Below are 19,511 nucleotides of genomic sequence, written 5' to 3' on the forward strand. Positions count from 1 at the left end.
CCAGTCTCCAGGCATCTTGAGTCGAGCTGTGCAGAGCACCAAGGGCTGGCTGTACGTGTTAGGTTTTAGTCTAGATATCCTTGGGGTTACAGAAAAGAACATGGTCCCAGCCCCTTGAGGTTTAATAATCTTGTTGTGGAGACATGGGGATCAAATGTAAAGTGCACTTTAAGAACTAAATACTGGGAAGTAAGATGGTCTCTGAGAATTAAACCATATCAATACAAGATGAATTAGATGCAAAGCCACCTGAAGGAATGGTTTCCAGACTTGACTGAAATCAGAATGGAGATATAACACAGAGAAACATTAATGTAAAGATTGTGCCCATCAGAAGATGGAGGGAGTGGCCACCGGTGGAAGCCCAGAAAAGGGAGAGCCTTGAAGGCAGAGGCTGGTGGTGCCCATCTGACTGGGGAGACAGTGCCCCCCAGGTGGTTGGCATAACTGGCCTTACCCACACCTCCCTGCATTCCAAAGCTTCATCCATGCTAAGCTGCCAGGGGAGTGCAGAAAGCTGGGAGCAGGGGGTGGGGGGTCAGGGGTGGACCGGAGTCGCTGGTGAAAGCCAGGCTGTGAGCTCCATTTGGACACTGCTCTTCACGAGCGTTTCCTGAACGAATGCTGCAGGATGAAAACTACCCCAGAGAACGTGAGGCCTGAGCTGGACCCTCAACGATGTTAAAGGACTTAGGTATGTGGACCAGGGGCAGGAAAATAGATATTCCAGAATGGGTGCTTTGCATGGAAAATGAAGGCACAGAGGTAGGAAGAGCACGATGTGTGCAGAGGACCAGAAGGAGGCTGGCAAACACAGCGAGTCCTACGGTAGGGCCAGGTTGTGAGATCAGATGCAATGCAGTGGGAGCCATTGAGTTCCTCAGAAGGAATGACACAGGATGAAAGTGGTGTTTGAGAATCATCAGTCTGGCTGGGCGGCTGACAGGTGCCAGGAGAGGAATGGGAATGTGGGGGGCAGAGACCGGGGCCAGGCAGTTAGCTAGGAGGCTGTGGAATAACCCAGATCAGGGTCATGGGACTGTTTGCCACAGCAGGCACTAGAAATAAAGTTGGGAAAGACAGGCAGGGATACGTACAAAAAGGATTGCTGCAGCATCGTTTGTATTATTGAAAAACAAAACAACAAAAAGGAAACAACCCAAATGTCCATCAGTAGGAAAACAGGTAGATGGCTGTGTATTCATACAGTAGAATACTGTACAGCAGGGAAAACGATCAGGTAGCTCTACATGCCTTGATGTCAAGAAATCTTAGGAAGGAAGGAGGGAGGAGGGAAAGAAGGGAAAAACAAGTTTTAGAAGGATCTAACCCATGCTGTCCAATGCAGTAGCCACAAGCTACATGTGGCTATTTAAGCTTAAATTAATCAAAATAAAAATGCAATTCCTTAGCCCCACTAGCCACATTTCAAGTGCTTGATAACCACATGCAATTAGTGGCTACCATACTGGATGGTGCAGATAAAGAACATTTCCACCATCACAGAGAGTTCCTTTGGACAGCGCTGACCCTTTAAAACATACAAAACAATATTACATATTGTGCCTGGATAAGGAATGTATAGTAAAAGTATAATGGAGATCATGCAAATGTCAAACGACAAATTCAGACAGCGGTATGCCTGGGAAGGCGAGTATTCAGGATCAGAGAAGGGACACTAGGGGCTTCCACGTTTTATCTCTGAAGCCAGGTGGTGGCTAGATGAGTGCTCATTATATTATCATCTATACTTTTCTATGCCTTAAGCATTTCATAATAAAAACATTTTTAAAGAAGATAGACTGGGACTTCCCTGATGACACAGTGGTTAAGAATCCGCCTGCCAATGCAGGGGACACGGGTTCGATCCCTGGTCCGGGAAGATCCCACATGCCACGGAACAACTAAGCCCGTGCGCCACAACTACTGAGCCTGTGCTCTAGAGCCCGCGTGCTGCAACTACTGAAGCCTGCGTGCCTAAGAGCCCATGCTCCGAAATAAGAGAAGCCACCACAATGAGAAGCCCACATACTGCAATGAAGAGTAGCCTCTGCTCGCCACAACTAGAGAAAGCCCGAGTGCAGCAACAAAGACCCAACGCAGCCAAAAAAAAAGAAAAAATAAGATTGGACTGGACCTGAAGGACAATGTGATGGAGACTGCGTACAGGCCAGGCAGGAGACCAAAATGGCTTGAATTTTTGGCCTGGGAAATGGTAGGAGGAAGGGGGTGGTGCTGCCTGCGGGGATATCTGACCTTCCTCGTCCTGGTATCCACACCGTCCCACGTGTACCATTCAGCCACTCCCTTGTTGCCATCACCATCCTCCATCCTCATAGACACTCTTCTCTGGTCCTCGTTGCCCCGGTTACCTGGCCTCCAGACAGCTGTGACGGGGGCAGGCACAAACACCTGTAGAGGCTGGCCCCCTGCTGGTCACACACACACCTCCAGGTGGCCCTTCTGGCCCAGACTTAGCCCCCACAATTCTGACCACAGGCTCCTTCACCCCAGCTCCAAAACCAAGCTGGCCCACACTCCTACAGAGGGCCATTCATGTCCCATTAGTGTCCCAGCAAGGCCTGGGACAGCTGTGCTCTGTCAGGAATTTGCACCAGGAAGCCAGTGGCCCAGGGGAGGTCTGGGCCAGGCGCCCAGCCCTGCTGAGGCCAAGAGTCTCCTGGATGCAGGCTTTGGGCCTTAGCTGAGCTTGGTATTTCAGGGGAGAGAGGGAGACTCCGACCCCAGTTGGCTGGGCGCCGGGACCTGGTCATGATTCGGGGCTGGCTGGGTCAGCTAGCCTCTCCTCTTTGGAGCCATTTGTTGTGGCCCCCACTGTGGTGGGGATGCCCTCTCCTCAGAGCCCCTAGTCCCTATTCCCAGAGCCAAGAAACCCTAGACCAGGAAATTAATTAGCAGATCCCATTCTGCCCCTGTTGAGGCACCTGGGGACCTCCTGCCTCTTTCCACTGATTCAAAACAGCTACCATTTTATCAAGTGCTACGTATTTGACATTAATTTTATTGAATCATCCCCGCAAGTCTCTGAGGAAGGTGGTATTATCCCATTTTACATATGAACAAAGTGCGGTTTGAGGGGGTAAATGATTTGCCCAGCTAATGTATGACAGTCATGCTTAGAGTGTGGATGTGTCTGACCTGCTTTCACCTCTGAACTCTCTTGACCCCCTTTTCCTCTACCTTTCTCTGGCACTCACCCTGCCTCTGTGCCCTTCAGTCTGTCTCTTCCTCCCCAGCCTTTCTCTGAACTTCTGTGTGACTCCCTCCTCTGCTCCTTTCTCTTTGCCCCATTTCCCATCTCCCCTACTTCCTCTCCTTCCCTGACCCAGAAACACAAAGATAATTCACTATACAGTGAATTGTGTACCATCAAGTGGCTGGGGCTGCAAAAGCCAGGCTTCCAGGGTTTGGATTCAGTGCTGGTGACCTTTCGTTTCCATGAGAACACGGAATGTGGCATCCAGCAATCTGACCTGAGCCTGACATGTAAATTCTAATAAAAGAGCAAGCTGAGCTACAATGGTGAGAATAGGAACTAAGAAAATAATATCCACAATATAAAAAGCCTTGCGCCCAAAGGCAAATGATTCACCTGATGTCTAACTTTGAGAACGGGATAAGTTACACCACAGCTACTCTGTGGAATATTTTGCAAACATTGCTAAGTGGCAGTTAGAAAGATATGAGCAAGTTAGAGAAATTATTTATGATATAACTACCTAGAAAAAAAAAGTCACAACCCAACATTGTACATGTGCTATTCCTTCATTAAGGAAAGAAAAAGGAAACATACTAGGACTGTGCTTCTCAAATTGTCAGTGGTAAAGGACGAGTTTGTGTTTGTAAAATTTCCAGTCCATTACAAACCAATGGTTTTGTAAAATACCATAAAAATAAATGACAAACATGTATGCGTCAAAGGACTAGCATCTAAAATGATACTTTTTTAAAAACTTGCAAAACTAAACAGTAAAAAAACACACAAAACAATCCAATTCGAAATGAACAAAAGACATGAACAGACACTTCACCAAAGAGGATGGCAAATAAGCACATGAAAAGATGTCCACTATCATTTATCCACTAGGATATGCAGAGTAAAACCACAATGAGATCTCACTGCACACCGATTAGAATGACCACATCAGTTTCCTAGGGCTGCATAACAAATTACCCCAAACTGGGCAGCTTAAAACAACAACATAAAACATTTAAAAAATTAATTATTAGAAAAACAAAATGAAAACTATGTATACAAGATGCAAGCCTCAATTTTTGAATAAGATGTTCAACAGACATAAAACAACTATGTCAAATTGCCGTAAGAGTTCCTCAATGCCCACTCTTGTTTTCTGCACCTGTTGTGCTGAGAAGCAGTAGCGAACATCTGGCAGAATGGCGCCGGGCCGTTGACCACACTTTGAGTAGCACCTGCTCAAAGACGAGAAGTAAATACTAGAGGTGGAATTTTTTTCCCCCTCTTTGGCTTAATTTTTTGCTGTGGAATTATATTGCTATTCAAAATGAAACAATTTAAGGAATTCCCTGGCAGTCCAGTGGTTAGGACTCGGCACTTTCGCTGTGGGGGCCCAGGTTCAATCCCTGGTCGCGGAACTAAGATCCTGCAAGCCGCGCGGTGCAGCCAAAAAAAAAAAAAAAGAAACAATTTAAAATATGTATAGATAGTAACACAGAAAATAAATTTCCCCCGAGTTCTGGTTAAAGAGAAAAACACAGTTGATGTAAACCACAGCCAATCCTGCATGTGCTTAAATCTGTCACCACCCCTCCCTCTCCTCCTCCCCTAACTTCGCCTCCTGTCCTCCATTCCTTTCTCTCCCCAGTCTGCTTGCCCTCAACCTCCCTGTCTCCCCAGTGGCAGGTCCCAGGCTCTGGTGCACCCCTCCCCAGCCCCCAACATTGAGGAAATCACTTCATGCTCTCTGAGCATCAGTTTCCTCGTGTGTGGTGATTATGAGACCCACCTCAGAGCTGTCCTATGAGGAGTAAATGAGGTCACCCACACAGCAAGGACTCTGAGCACTGTGTGGGAATGTGCGTGTACAGAGTAGGGCCCTCTGGCTGCGTGCAGCGCTCCGCAAACACTCGGGCCAGCTCTGGTCAGCCTCCCAGTCTTGTTCCATCTCACCCTCCCCTCTCAGGCAAACCAGGCTCCTCCTTCTCCACCTCCTCAGTCTGCATCCTCTGCCCTCCAAGGGTGCATGTCCTCCCCGTCCAGCTGTGAGCTCCCCCAGGCCAAGGGGGTTCCTCCCCAGAGGAAAAGCCAGGCCAGGCTGCTGTATTTTTTTCTCTACTACAACTTGAGACCCTGTAATTTCTCCCACCTGTAATAATAATAATAATAATAATGAATACATTCATACTGGCTAACTCAGTGAGCATTTGGTACGTGCCAGGCACTACCCCAAGCCCTAGCAGTATACTAACTCATTTAATGCTCATGACCATCCTATGAGGTAGGTTCTCTTCGAAGCCCAATTTACAGAAACTGAGGCCAGCAAGCAGGGAAATAGCTTGCCCAAGGCCACCCAGATGATAAGCCCCATGCACTTATCCACAATGCTATACATGTTTCCTGGCAGTTTTCCTGCTTCGTGATGGTGGAGACCAGATCTGTCTTATTCACCCAGCTCAGTGCCTGGCACAATGGAGAAGCTCTGTAAATCTTTGTTGAATGAACAAGTGAATTAATGGGTGAATAAATGCTGCTCATTGTGCTATCTTAACCAGTTTTATGTGTGTAGTTCACTGAAAGTGCAGGCTTCAAGGATCCCAGCTAAACTCAAGAGTACTGGTTCCCACTTCCTACCTCATGCAAGGGCAGGGACCAAGGCCAAGATCTTGGTCCCTGCCCTTGCATGGTCATTACAATGCAAGTGCTTGGCCACTGGGCCTACTTCCCTTCCAATACACCCCCCTCAGAGCTCCTGCTATATCAACTCACTCACCACTCTGCTTTTCTGCTCTCTCTTGATGTCAAAAACAGACACATTCTATTTTCTACATATTCAGAGCAGGAAGGGTCCCAGCATCCCACTTCCAAATGAGCACCTCAAGCACATGCATTCACAGAGGGCACACAGAAGCCACAATTGTATCCATAGTGAAAAGCCTATTCCAAGGCTGGGTGGTTGTCGTCTACTGTTACTGAGGGCCTACTATGTGCCAGTTACTGTATTGGGTGCTTTTTACATATTTGATCTCATTTAATCCTCCTTCCAGTTCCATTAGGTAGGTACTATTACGTAGTCACTGGTTCAGTTGAGAAAACTGCCAGAAACACAGCTAGAAAAGGAACAGAACCAGGATTCAGACTTAGGTTGGCCCAACAATTGCCAAATACATCTTGTCTTCCTCCATCCTGCCACACGCTGCCTGTTGCTTCCTCACCTTGCCCAGTCCTCTGGGGGTAGGGTCCATGTGACTCCCTTCTTGTTACCTGTCCTCAGCACCCAGTGGGTGTGACCTGGGATGCAAGCGGTCGTTGCAGAGGTTACTGTGACTTTGCCCTTGGATGACCTGTCCACAACTCAGGAGGGACTGCAGAACTCACACAGCTCTTGGCCTGAGCCCCTGTTACCAAGCGAAAGGAGGCTTTGGCCAAGGACTCTGAGGGGAGAAAAATGCTGGGAGTGGACTCAACTCTGGTCGGGACCCAAGCACCCAGCCCTCCCCAAGATGTTGTTTGAACTGGGCCAGGCCTCCAGACACAGCCCCTCCCGCCCGCCCCAGCCAGGGTGGTGCTTGTGTGGGAAGGACTTTAACTCCAGCTGCCAGACCCCTGAACGGGAGAGGCAGAGAGGACTGGCCAACATGCACAACTTCCGCAGCCTCCTGGCCCTTCTGCTGCTGCCGCTGCTACTGCTGGGGGCTGCCATGGGCCCCGCTGGAGCCCTCAGTGATGATGAAAAGCACGTGATGGTGGAGCTGCACAATCTCTACCGAGCCCAGGTGTCCCCGCCGGCCGCCAACATGCTGCAAATGGTAAGTGTGACCAGGGCCCCCACCAACCCCTTTCATGCCGTGAGTGTAAGCTATCTCAGGGATTCATCTCTCTGGCAGGAACAGAGTCCCTGACACTGTAGAATTCACAGGCCCCCATAAGCAGCCTCATTATACAGATGAGGAAACTGAGGCTCAGAGGGACTTGCTGGTCCCTCAGGGGCTTGCATGTCCCATAGCTGGTAGAGCCAGGCCTGGAAGCCCTGCTCCCTGATCCAGTGACCCCTTCCCAGCACTTCCTAAAATGCATGTGCCCCTGGGAGGGGGAACACAGGAAGTTCCTGACACCTTGGTGAAACGATCTTTCAGATACCTTCCAAGGAGATGAGAAGAAAAAACAGGGCAGCAGGATGAGTCCCAGCACCCAGAGTAGGAGGGATGTACTAAGGGGGTGGGGTGAGTACAGGAACCAGAAGTAGACAGGGCTCTGAATCACACAGATCAAAATCTGTCTCGACCACTCACAAGGCCTGTCCCTTAACCTAGTAAGGACCCTCAGTTTCCCATCTGTAAAATGATGTCATAATTAGAGCTACATAACTATCAACATGGACAGAATCTCACAGATATAATATTGAATAGGGGGAAAATGAAATATACATACATATATTTTTAGTATAGTAGGGTATATTTACATGAAAGAGATAAAGTGAGAAATTCACCCCCTTCCTGCCCTCCCTGAGGGCTACACTGGCCCTTCTTCTCCAGTCACCCTTAGGTGAGGGGCGTGTCCAGGGACCCCCTAGCTGGTGCCTGAGAGCAAGATTGCACCAGGGGTCCAAGACCAGAGTTCTAACAGCTCTGTCCAATCGGCTGAAGTGACTCTGGGTGGACCCTTTACCTTCAAAGGCATCTGTTTCCTGATCGCATGGTGCGGGCAGTCCCTGCCCTGAGGGTCAGACAGGATGACCTATGAAAAAGATCTAGGAAGGGCTCCACAGATGCACCCAGCACGGCCCTTCACAGCCCTGTCGGCCTTGGCAACCAGGAATTGCAGACAACAAACTAGGAGCTCACGATTCTGTTACCAGCTCTGCCAACAGTTCCCCAGTTGAGGCCTGGAACTCATTGTTGGGCCTCAGTTTCCCCATCTGTAGGTCCCTGATACCCTAGAGTCTTGCTGGCTGAGGCTGGGGGCTACACAGGCTGCAAGCTGCTTTGTAGACAGCTAGAGGTGGACCTCAGGAGTGGGGCAACATTCTAGGAAGCAGTTCAGATACTGATGGGATATGCTGCTGCCTGGTAGGAAGTGATCTGAGGAGGGGGAGATAAGGCTGGACTGGGACACTAGGATAAATTTGGGACAAGGCTTAGGCTCAGCTTCAGCAGTGGTAAATACAGAGACTCTGGAGTCAGATGGCCTGGGTTCAAATCTTGACATTGCCATTTATTAGCTGCGTGACCTCAGCCAAGTTACTTAACCTCTCTGTGCCCCAACTGTAAATCGGGGATGATAACACTATAATAACTCTCTTGTAGAGTGGTTGAAAGGATGAAATGAGTGACTATGTGTAAAGCATTTAGAACAGGGCCTGGCACACAGTAAGTGTGCAATAAGTGTTTGATAACAGAAGAGGGAATGGATCCAGGGTGAGGCAGGTGGGGGTTATCACAGATTCTTCTCTCTCCCTCAGCCTCCAAGTCTAATCATCACCACTTTTACCTCCCAGAAGGTTCAATTTTTCTTGAATCCCATCTCCCCCCACCCCTCCACCATCTCTTTGACACAACCCTGGTTCAGTCTTTCATTTCTTTTCCCACGGAATTCTAGAACAGCCTCTACCTGCTTTCTCAGCCTCTGGCTTCTAACTACCAGAATGAATGATCCAACACACTGGCCTGACCCTTTTCAAAACCCTTCCATGGCTCCCATTGGCTCCCTGCTGCCTCCAGATAAAACTCCATCTCCTGAGAAGCCCCACTCTATGTGTCTGGCCCTGTCTAGCTCTCCAGCCTCCTCTCCTTCACACTTTCTCCTCGAGTAACCCGAGCAGCTTATCTTTCCCCCACCAAAACGTTTCCCATCTCCATGCCTTTATTCATGTTTGCCCTCTGCTCAGGATGCCTTTCCCCTCTCCACCTGGCCAATGCCTCATCTTTTAACACTTAGCTTAATGTCTCCTTCTCCATCCTCAGGTTGCACTAAATGGCCCTCTTTTGGTGCCCCTATACTACCCATTGCATATCTGTCAGTTACCACATGGTGGCCCAATTAATGGTTTATGACACTGGGAACTTGGGCTTCTTAGTCCTTGCTGTCACCCCAGGGCTGGCATAGTGCTCAGGACTGTTGAATGAATGAGTGAGTGAGTGGATGAATGAATGGACTTGCTTTCAAATGGTGACCAAGTGGCCAGTGAGGGTGGGTACCGTGACTCTTGAACCTCCACAGGGGTCTCTGGACAACTGAGAAGCCTTAAGACTCACAGGAATGACTCTCTAATGGTGGGACTCCAGGCATCCAGTCAGGATGGAAATTACAGCCGAGCTCTGTAGGAGAGACTGCTTTAGGCAGGGCTGTGTCTCAGTCATCAACAGCTGAGAAATGTCTGTTGAGCACCTGCTCTGGGCCAGCACTGTGCCAGACACGCTGAAGGAGCTTACAGTCTAGTCTGAAGCCCCGAAGGTCGTCCCAGACACCCTGAGCCTGGTCTCCAGCACCCTGCCCCTTTCCCACTCCCTATCCTCCACTACTACCAGTTTGAGAGAGCCTCAGGGACCAGTGACTTGGGACAAAAATACCCACAGAGGGAAAGGGATTCACCTGAGTTTACAGCATTTTACTATCCCAGCCCACTGCTCCCATCTGCACTCCAGGCAGCTGCTCCTGAGAACCCTGGGATGGAGGGTGGGTGTGGCCACACAGCCCCCTCCCCTCAGGGTCACCCAAGCTCCTGGCACTTTATGGGCTGTCTGGCTCCCGCAACTGGCGGGCCCCCAGAGGGTGGAGCAAGAGTTGCTGCCAGGCCATCCATTTCTAGGAGAGGCCAAGGACAGTTTAATGGGATCCAGGCCTCCCTCCTCAATCCTTTGGTCAGATGCCTTGTTAATCTGTCTTCCCACCCACACTGGGCCCATCCTTCCAGCCTGGGACACAGAACCTCAGAGGCCCTCTAACCTGAAATGCCCCCTCCCACCATCTCACCTGAGGTCCTCCCTGGAGAACACTGCCTTTGGGACCTGACAGCTCTTTGGGCCACCAAGTCTCTGAAAATAGGCCTCTCAGCGAGGGTCACACAGACACACTTAATTTTCTTGGGGAAAGGGGTTGTCCAGTTGACAAGAGAGCAATTGGGAGGGAAGCCCAGAGCTGGTAAAGCCATAGAGGCTGGGCTATCCCAAGGGGAGAGTGGGAGGTTAAAGGGGGTGCTGGCCCCTCAAGTCAGACTTCTGGTGGGTGGGTAGAGGGAGTGGAATGGCTGAATAAACAACCCAGCCCCAGAACATCTCACTGGACATCGTGTGTGCTTCAGAACAGTTCAGGCAGCCCTGGCAGGGGCATCACCACCCACCTTGCAAATAGAATGATATTAGTATTAATTAATAATCCCATTATCAAAAACATCATCTCATTTTTTCTTCCCAAAGTCCTATGAGAGTTCAGAAAGTTAGGCAATACGTCTAAAACCACACAGCTGATGATTGGTCCCAAGTTTGCCTAACTCCATGGCCTGGGATGGCACCCTCCCACCTCCCCACAGAAGCTCCCCATCAGCAGAGCTGTGTTCCAGATCATGGCCACGAGTCACCCCGCAAGGAGGGGAGGGTCTTCGGCCTCCAGAGGGCCCCCAGAACACCCTCCACCTTCTTTTCTGATCCTCACCCAATTGTGGACATCCTCACCTCCCTCTCCCACCCTCCTTTCCCGCCTCCACTGAGCCCGAGGCGTCCTCACCTCCCCCTCGCAACCTGACCCACAGAGGTGGGACGAGGAGCTGGCCGCCTTCGCCAAGGCCTACGCGCAGCAGTGCGTGTGGGGCCACAACAAGGAGCGCGGGCGGCGCGGCGAGAACCTGTTCGCCATCACGGACGAGGGCCTGGACGTGCCGCTGGCCATGGAGGAGTGGCACCACGAGCGCGAGCACTACAACCTCAGCGCCGCCACCTGCGCCACAGGCCAGATGTGCGGCCACTACACGCAGGTGCGAAGCTGGACGGGTGGGCGGGGCCACAGGGCAATGGGCGGGACCGGGCTGGGCCACCTCTCCCTTCAGAGCCCGGGAGTCCGTAAGCCCCGCTTGCATCCTTCATAAACGTCGTCTCTCCACAGCAATTCATGTGTTGTCCAGGCCCCCAACGAAGTCTGTTTCTCAGACTGTCTAAACCATTTTCAGTTGTCTCTTTAAAAGCCACAATCTTTTGAAGACCTAGGCGGCCCCTCTCGGCCTCCTGGTCCTGAAGAGACCTGAATTAGGTGTCCCAGAGCCTTTTTCCTGGAGGGTAGTTACTGTGCCAGGCGATCCTGATCGAGCTCTAAGCAGTCTTGTCCTCTGGGTTACACACAGCTGTTTGCCCCAGCAGTGAAGCGCTTCCCCCCGCCTTCGGTCTTCTCTCCCTCACTGTCCCTCTTGTCATTTCTCAGCGTGTCTTAAGTTGCTGCTTCTGATCTGCCAGGGACTGATAAAGCAAATACACAATTTTTCTTTTGCCTTGAAAAACTACATGCAAAATAAGAAAGCAAGCTGTCACCAAGTGAACGTTTCGGAGAGCCTTCTGAGAGCATTTCCTGCCTCTTGCAGTCACTCTTTGCTATGTCAGAGTTTTACTGCATTTTGAAAGTTTGAGTTTGCAGACAAGGGGCATAAGGGTGTGTGTAGGGGAATTAACATTAGTGTTATTGAATTCTTTTTTTTGTCCTCCCAATGCTTATTTGTTGTTCAAACAATAACATGACAAATTTTAAAAAAAGAAAAAGGAAATGAACCATCTTCCCACCATATCCACCAATTCCATTTTCCAGTGTTTCTTTTGGGTGGTATTTTTAGTGCTGATCTTTAGAGAAGGAAATCCCAACATCACCCACCCAGATCAGGAAGTTGTGAGGCCCCAGCCCTCCCTGCCCCCTTCCCTCTGTTCCCTGCCACCTCTCACACTCCCCGTACATACATCCTCCTGCAGGAATTGCTGTCAGTGCCCAGCAGGAGTCGGGCTGCCCCATCTCCAGCCCTGTATTCTCTAAGGCTGAGTGCATGTGCACTCTGGGGTCATTTCTGCCTGGGAGATGCTCGACAGTGGTCCCTCGGGAACCCTCAGCTGATTCAAGCAGCAAGACCCCAATCCTGGGGAGTTGTGCAGAATTAACAGCGAGAGCCAGATCTCACAACAAAAAACGGGCCTCAGTTTGAGTGACTCCTGGGCAGACTGGGCCTAGAAATAGCAAAGGGAGGCTATATTGGCTTGTCTCAGCCAATGGCAGGGCACAAAGGTTGTTTTGACTTTTTAACATTTACACTTAAGACAGAACGCCTTCTACCAGTTAGGAGACCCACACTTAGAAATGGCAGGGCAGGTCCCTGCTTACTTGTGATCTGGGGGGAAGTTTTACTTCCAAAATGGCTCCTCCTGTTCCCTTCCTTGGCCTTTGCTTGTTGCTGATGTTTAAGATTCTCCCATTTGAGATTCATTCCTTTGTTATATCCTTTGTTTAAAATGCAAGGGCCTCTAGGAGGAGCCCACAGGAAGAATTCATGAGGGTCTATCAAAGGGGAAGGTTTTCAGAGGGAGAGAGTCCTAGTGAAATAGTGTGTGTGGCTGGTAGAGGAGAGTAGGCTGCTTGGGACAAATTTCCCCCCAAGCCCCCTGTTCAGAGTTTTGTCCTGAAGCTGTGTGTCCTCAGGGACTTGGATCTTACATATAGGGTTCCTCCTCTCCTCACTCATAGAAGGCTGATGTAGAGAGACGCTAGCTAGGAGCCATCTTGCCCAGGCTAAACTGTTGGGTTTGCCCTCCTTCAGGTGGTCTGGGCCAAAACAGAGAGGATTGGCTGTGGTGCCCACTTCTGTGAGAAGCTCCAGGGCGTTGAGGAGACCAATATCCACTTGCTGGTTTGCAACTATGAGCCCCCGTGAGTGGGGAGGGAGCCCTGGGGGAAGGGGGTGGGCAGAGCCAAGGGGAGGGCTGAGCTGGACACAGTCTAAGGAGGAGGAAGGGGGCCAATCTGGGGACCATACCCTATACCCTTGGAGGAGCTGCGAGGGCACCCATGGGAGTCTGCTCTTATTGGCCCAGCAAGTTAGTTCAGGGCAAGTAAGACCCAGGGAGCGCTTCCAGACTAGGTGTGTGTATGAGGGATAGGGACAGGGGTTGGCAGGGGCCCCCTCCCCCCAGCATCCTCCTCGCCTCCTGCAGGGGGAACGTGAAGGGGCAGAGGCCCTACCAGGAGGGAACTCCATGCTCCCAATGTCCCTTGGGCTACCACTGCGAAAACTCCCTGTGTGGTGAGTCCGGGGTGGGGTGGGGCGGGGGGAGGAAGGTGAGGCAGGGGACGCCTACTGGATGGTCTGGTGCCTTCCAAGGCTCCAGAGTGGTGCATGGGCCAGGGGAGGAACCCTCAGCGGCCCCACCTCATCTGGGTTCCCAAGCCTGCTTTACCTGCTTTGCCCTCCTTGTGCACAACTTTGGCGCCCTGGCATTCCAAGTGACCAGCTTTCTACCCTCCAAGCAGAGGGTAGAGGAGAGTTGGGGGCTCCTGAGTGCAGGGGGTGGGGGGGGGGGTGGAGGTGGGGGGCGTGGCCAGATGGTTGGTCAGAGGGACTCCAAAGGCCAGGCCTGCAATGCGATGGGTGTTTTAGGAACAGGAATCTAGCGGGAGAAATCCCCTGAGAAAGTGGAAGTGCGTGTGTAGAGAGGGGAAGACTTGGACAAGGAGGTGGATGGAGGGGCAGCTGTCAGCCACAAGAAATAACATGTATTATCAATGAGGGACATATTCGCTGGAGAGGGTGTGTGCGTGTGTGGGTGTGTGTCTTCGTAGGACATTTGATCACCTTACCTTGATTGTGGAGGGGTGAGGGATGCGGGGTCCTGCTTGCAGCACTAATGCCAGGCCTTGTCTCTCTTATCAGAACCCATCAGAGGCCCAGAAGAGGCTCAGGATTTGCCTTACCTAGTAACTGAGGCCCCATCTTCCCTGGCAACAGAAGCCTCAGGCTCTAGGAAAGAGGGTATCACTTCTTCCTTAGCAACGGAAACTCCATCCTTCTTGGTAACAGAGGTCTCAGGCTCCCTGGCAACAAATGCTCTACCTGCTGTAGAAACCAAGGCCCCATCTTCCTTAGTAACGGAAGACTCCCCTTCCATGGCAACAGAGGCTCCACTTTCCTTAGCAACTGAGGTCCCTTCCTTTTTGGCAACTCACAGCCTACTCTACTTGGATGAGAGACCAGCTACCCTCCCCAAATCAACCCATGATCCTACCCCCAAATCAGCAGACAAAGAGGCCAGCAGTACAAGAATGCCCTCCAGGAGCCCAGAGAGTTCTCTGCAGCCCAAGATGTCCTTGACGGGGACATGGGAGCCACTACCCAACTCCCAGGAGGAGGGCGAGGCTGAGGCCGAGTCGCCTCATTCCAGTGAGATCTTGGCCTCAGTTTTTCCAGCGCAGGACAAGCCAGGTGAGCCGCAGGCCACACTGGAGCACAAGGGGCACACCTCCTCCAAGTCCCTGTCCAACTCCCCCAGTGCCTCTGCCACCGCTAATGCCATGGGTGGGCGTACCCTGGCCCTGCAGTCTTCCTTGCCAGGTAAGGCCTGTAGCGCCCATCCTACCTTCCCTCCTGGCTCCAGAATGTCAGCACCCTGCCTGTAGTATAGACGATATAGGCACGGCGGGGCATGCACCCTCCGAGTAGGAGCTTCCTCCCTGGCTGCTGGGCCCCACGTGCATGCCTTGGTAGGGTGGGTGGGAGGTCAGGTAGAGCTGTCTCCAGGCTGAGGCAAAGCCTCTCCCTTCCTGCAGGTGCAGAGGGCCCTGAAAAGCATGGCATCAAGTCAGGGTTGAACTCGAGACCTGGGCACGTCTGGGGCCTCCTCCTGGGACTGCTGCTACTGCCTCCCCTGGTGCTGGCTGGAATCTTCTGAAGGGGTCACCACTCAAAGGCAAGGCCTCATGGGGGGGACCCTAGCCTCATGCCCACTCTGGATTGTCTTTCTCCAATAAGAGACCACAGCTTCCTGGAAGGTCCTCTCTGTGGCCCAGCAGCCCCCCTTCACCCCAGCCAGACTCCAGGCCAGAGGCTTGTGCCCTCAGGAGGCCTCGACAGGGACAACCCTTGGCACTGCCCCAGGATGCCTCTGCCTTTGGGGAGGTCCACCCCTCAGCCAGCTGCAGATTGTTCTGAGCAGTGTTCCTGTGGCCTGTGCCCACTCTCCAGCTGTCCTGTGGCCACAGTCCTGCTCTTCCAGGGACAGAAGATCTCAGGGCTTCCCAGGAACCCCTCGGCCCCTTCCAGTCCCCTGGCCTCTTCCTTGAGCCATTGGAGTCTAGGGCTCTTCCAGGAGTGCTTCCTGCCTTTCCAGGGTGAAGAGGTCAGCTGTCCTCCTGCCATCTCCCCCACCCTGTCCCCAGCCCCCCAAACAAGACGTTTCTTGGCTGAAGTCCCTCTGGAAGGGAGAGGCTGCAGGGCATGTGCCCCATCCACAGACATCTTTGGGGACATGGGGCCTGGCCACCGCGAGCTCAGGTTGCTGCCCGCTGACTGCACGTGTCTAGACCCCTTCTGCTCCTCCCATCTCAGTCTGGGGGGTGGGGGGGGGTGAGTGAGGACTCTGGGGAGGTCCCTGCCTGCCTGGCCTTGGGTTGTCTGCGTAGGCAAGGTAAGGGTTCTCCCTGAGTGTCCGGTCCCCTAACTTTCCTGTTTAGCTGGCAGCGGGTGTCGTGAGGGGCAGATGAAGGACAAGCCCCATCTGAGAGGGGTTCTATGGGTGGGGCAGGCAGGGACCAGGGAAGGGAGGCAGCCCCTGACTCCTGAATAAAAGCCTGTGTAAGAGGACCAGTCGCCGTGCTTGCGAGCAACAGAGGGGGCAAGGGAGGGCTTTTGGGCGGGGGGCCCTGAGAGGCTCACCTCTTCCCCTACTGACTCATGGCAACTGTTCCTTCTCCTTCACACGCCCTCTCCCCCAAACACTCCATTTAGTTCTTTGAGGCACTTTTCCTTTCCTTCCTAACCCCCGCCCCCAAATCTTCAGGTAGCCGGCGGAAAGGGGCTAGGGCCAAGGGTTGGCGAAGGGTGCTGGGCTGACTCTCCCAGCTCTGGGAGTCACTAGTGGAGCCTAGCTGGGTTCGTGACCCAGGATCAAGGAGTGGCATACGACCTCTTCACAGGGGTCCTGCTGCCCACGCCCACCCAGGACACAAGGTCTGAAATGTACCTCAGCATGGCTTTGCCAACCCTCGGTGCTTGGAGGAGCCCTGAGAAAGGGCTCTGGGGTCCCAGACACCCCCCAGGGAAGCATAGGATTGTCCTGAAGTGCTGTGGGGCAGGAAAGCACAAGTGTGTGAGTAGGGCTAGCAATGGTAGGTGATGAGGGCAGCCTGGGACCCAGCTGGGGCTGGTGTGGAGGGGCAGCTAAACAGGAAGCATCCAAATCAGTCCAGGGCTGAATGTTGTGTGTGTGTGTGTATGAGATGACAGAATGTATCTCCATTAAGGTATAACTCATATAACATAAAATTCACTCATTTAAAGTGTACCACTCAATGGTTTTTAGTATATTCACAGGGCTGTGCAACCATCACCACAATTTGGGAACATTTGTATCACCCCAAACAGAAACCCCACACCCGTCAGCAGTCACTTCCCATTTTCCCTCCACGCGCCCCAGCCCCTGCCCTAAGCAATCACTAATCTATTGTCTCTATGGGTCTGTCTGTTCTGACATTTTGTATAAATAGAATCATACAATATGTGGCCTTTTGTGTCTGGCTTCTTTCACTTAGCATATTTTCAGGTTCATCCATGTTGTAACATGAGATAGTACTTTATTCCTTTTTATTACCAAGTAATATTCCTTTGTATTGAATATATTTTATTTATCCATTCATCAATTGTTGGACACTTGGCTTGTTTCCACATTTTGGCTATTATAAATAATGCTGCTACAAACATTCATGTAAAAGTTTTTGTGTGGCAATATGTCTTCATTTCTCTTGGGTACATACTAGGAGTGGTATCATATGGCTACTCTGATCATATAGTAACTCTATGTTTAACTTTTTCAGGAACTGCCAGACTACTTTCCAAAGTGGCTGCACTATTTTACATTCCCATCAGCAATGTACAAGGGTTTCAATTTCTCCACACTACCAACACTTGTTACTGTCTTTTTTGATTATAGTCATTCTAGTGAGTGTGAAGCAGTATCTTGCTGTGGTTTTGATTTTCATTTCCCTGATGGCTAATGATGTTGAGCATCTCTCCATGTGCTTAGTGGCCATCTGTATATCTTCTTTGGAGAAATATCTACTCAAGTTTTTTGCCCATTTTTTAATTAATTGGGGTATTTGTCTTTTTATTATTGAGTTGTAGGAATTCTTTACATATTCTAGATACAAGTCCCTTATCAGATATATGATTTGCAAACATTTTTTCTCATTCTGTGGGTTGTCTTTTCAATTCTTCTTGATATCCTTCAGACACAAAAGCTGTTAATTTTGAGGACTTCCGACTTATTTTTTTCTTTTGTTGCTTGTGCTTTTGGTGTTGTATCTAAGAAACCATTGCCTAATCCAAGGTCATGAAGATTTATGCCTATGTTTTAAAAATTTTACAGTTAATTGTCTGAATTAAAATGTGAATGTTTATTTCTAGACTCCCAATCATATTCCATTGATTTATGTATCTATCTTTATGCTAATGCCACACCATCTTGATTACTGTAGCACTGTAGTTAAGTTTTGAAATTGGGAAGTGCAAGTCCTCCAACTTTGTTTTTTTTCAAGATTGTTTAGGCTATCATCCCTTGAATTGCCATATAAATTTTAGGATCAGCTTGTCAAATTTCTGCAAAGAAGTCAGCTGAGATTTTGATAGGGATTATGTAATCCACCATTTTAGCAATGTTAAGGCTTCTGATCCATGAACATGGGATGTCTTTCCACTTATTTAGGTCTTCTTTACTTTCTTTCAACAATGTGTTATAATTTTCAAAATATAAGTTTTGTAATTCTTTTGTTAAATTTGTATTTTATTAATTTTTATGCTATCGTAAATGAAATTGTTTCACTAATTTCATTTTCACTTTGCAAGTGTATAGAAATACAATTGATTTTTTGTACATCAATTTTATATCCTGCAACCTTGTTGAATTCATTTATTAGTTATAACAGTATTTTTAGTGGATTCCTTAGGATTTTCAATACAACATCATGTCATCTGCAGAGACAGTTTTGCTTCTGCCTTTCTAACACAGATAATATTTCATTTTCTTTCCCAGTTGCCCGGGCTAGACCGTCCAGTACAATGTTGAGTAACGGCAAGAGTGGAGCCTTGTCTTGTTCCTGATCTCGGGGGGAAAACATTAGGTGTTTCACCATTTGCTATAATATTACGGGTTTTTCATAGATGCCATTTACTAGGTTGAGGAAGCTCTCTTCTCTTTTTAGGTTTTTGAATGTTTTCATCATGAAGGGATGTTGAATTTTGTTAAACACTTCTCCTGTGTCTATTGAGATGATTGTGTGGTTTTGTTCCTTCTATGGACAGAATGTATTACATTAATTGATTTTCAGATGCTGACCCTGCTTGCCTTCCTGAGGGGGGAAGGGCGTCCCTCCCTTTGTGGGCCTGTCTTTGCAAGCTAGTCCCAAGTCCTATGACGTGGTCAGGTGAGGTAGCCTCTGGGCAGAGCCAGACTGTGGAGGCCCAAACCCATCTTTCTCAGTTTTGGGGTGGGATGTGCCAGCCTCCTGCAAAGCAAGAACACCTGTTTCCAGCCCTCAGGTTCCAGCCCAACCTGTCATATAAGAAAACCTACTAAGACCAGCAGCAGGGATCTCTTTGGAAATTTTTTTTGGGAAATAACATAAGCCAAGACATGGTATCCCATAGTAGTCAGGGAGGGGATGAGAATGAGAATGAGGGCATGTTCAAAAGGAGGGTGGGGGGCTGGCACTCTGAGGCCTCGAGGACCAGAGTAGGGCAGGTCTGCTCCTGCACTCTGCTGCATGACTCCCAGGCATCTGGGCACTGGCGCAGCAACAAGGGCTACAGTAGGGCCCTGCAGAGACCACCACTGCCACCTCGGGCTTCATCACAGGGGGTCCCAAAAGGCCTGTCAGAGGACACTCCAGCTTTGTCCATTGGAATTAGGTTTTCCAGGAGGGGAGGGAGGTAACTGGCTCCCCACAAGGACATTCCCACTCCTGTCACCCCTCCTTTTGCTGACAGCTCAGCTCCGCCCACCCACCCCCCAAACCCTCCACCCCCCCACACACCCCTCCCCTGCCAATTCAACCCAATCTCCTTTCT

The 19,511-nt window shown here is 50.4% G+C and overlaps 1 protein-coding gene across 3 annotated transcripts; it reads left to right on the forward strand.

Moving 5' to 3' along the window:
• Window positions 1-1,834: 1,834 nt before the first annotated feature.
• PI16 (peptidase inhibitor 16) lies at window positions 1,835-18,329 on the forward strand. Of its 3 annotated transcripts, none has more exons than XM_082348060.1 (7): window positions 1,835-7,026; window positions 10,965-11,186; window positions 12,999-13,108; window positions 13,393-13,481; window positions 14,109-14,657; window positions 15,002-15,141; window positions 15,562-18,329. In XM_082348060.1, exons 1-6 carry the CDS (start codon window positions 6,514-6,516, stop codon window positions 15,121-15,123), a joined length of 1,605 nt encoding a protein of 534 aa, XP_082204186.1. In that variant the 5' UTR covers window positions 1,835-6,513; the 3' UTR covers window positions 15,124-15,141; window positions 15,562-18,329. The 3 variants fall into 3 exon arrangements, with proteins under 3 accessions (XP_082204186.1, XP_082204184.1, XP_082204185.1); XM_082348058.1 differs by having other exon boundaries at window positions 2,137-7,026; window positions 14,109-14,786; XM_082348059.1 differs by having other exon boundaries at window positions 2,137-7,026; window positions 14,109-14,786; window positions 17,264-18,329.
• Window positions 18,330-19,511: the final 1,182 nt, after the last annotated feature.

This window comes from Balaenoptera borealis, assembly GCF_965194805.1.
Source record: "Balaenoptera borealis genome assembly, chromosome: 12".
NCBI lineage: Eukaryota > Metazoa > Chordata > Mammalia > Artiodactyla > Balaenopteridae > Balaenoptera > Balaenoptera borealis.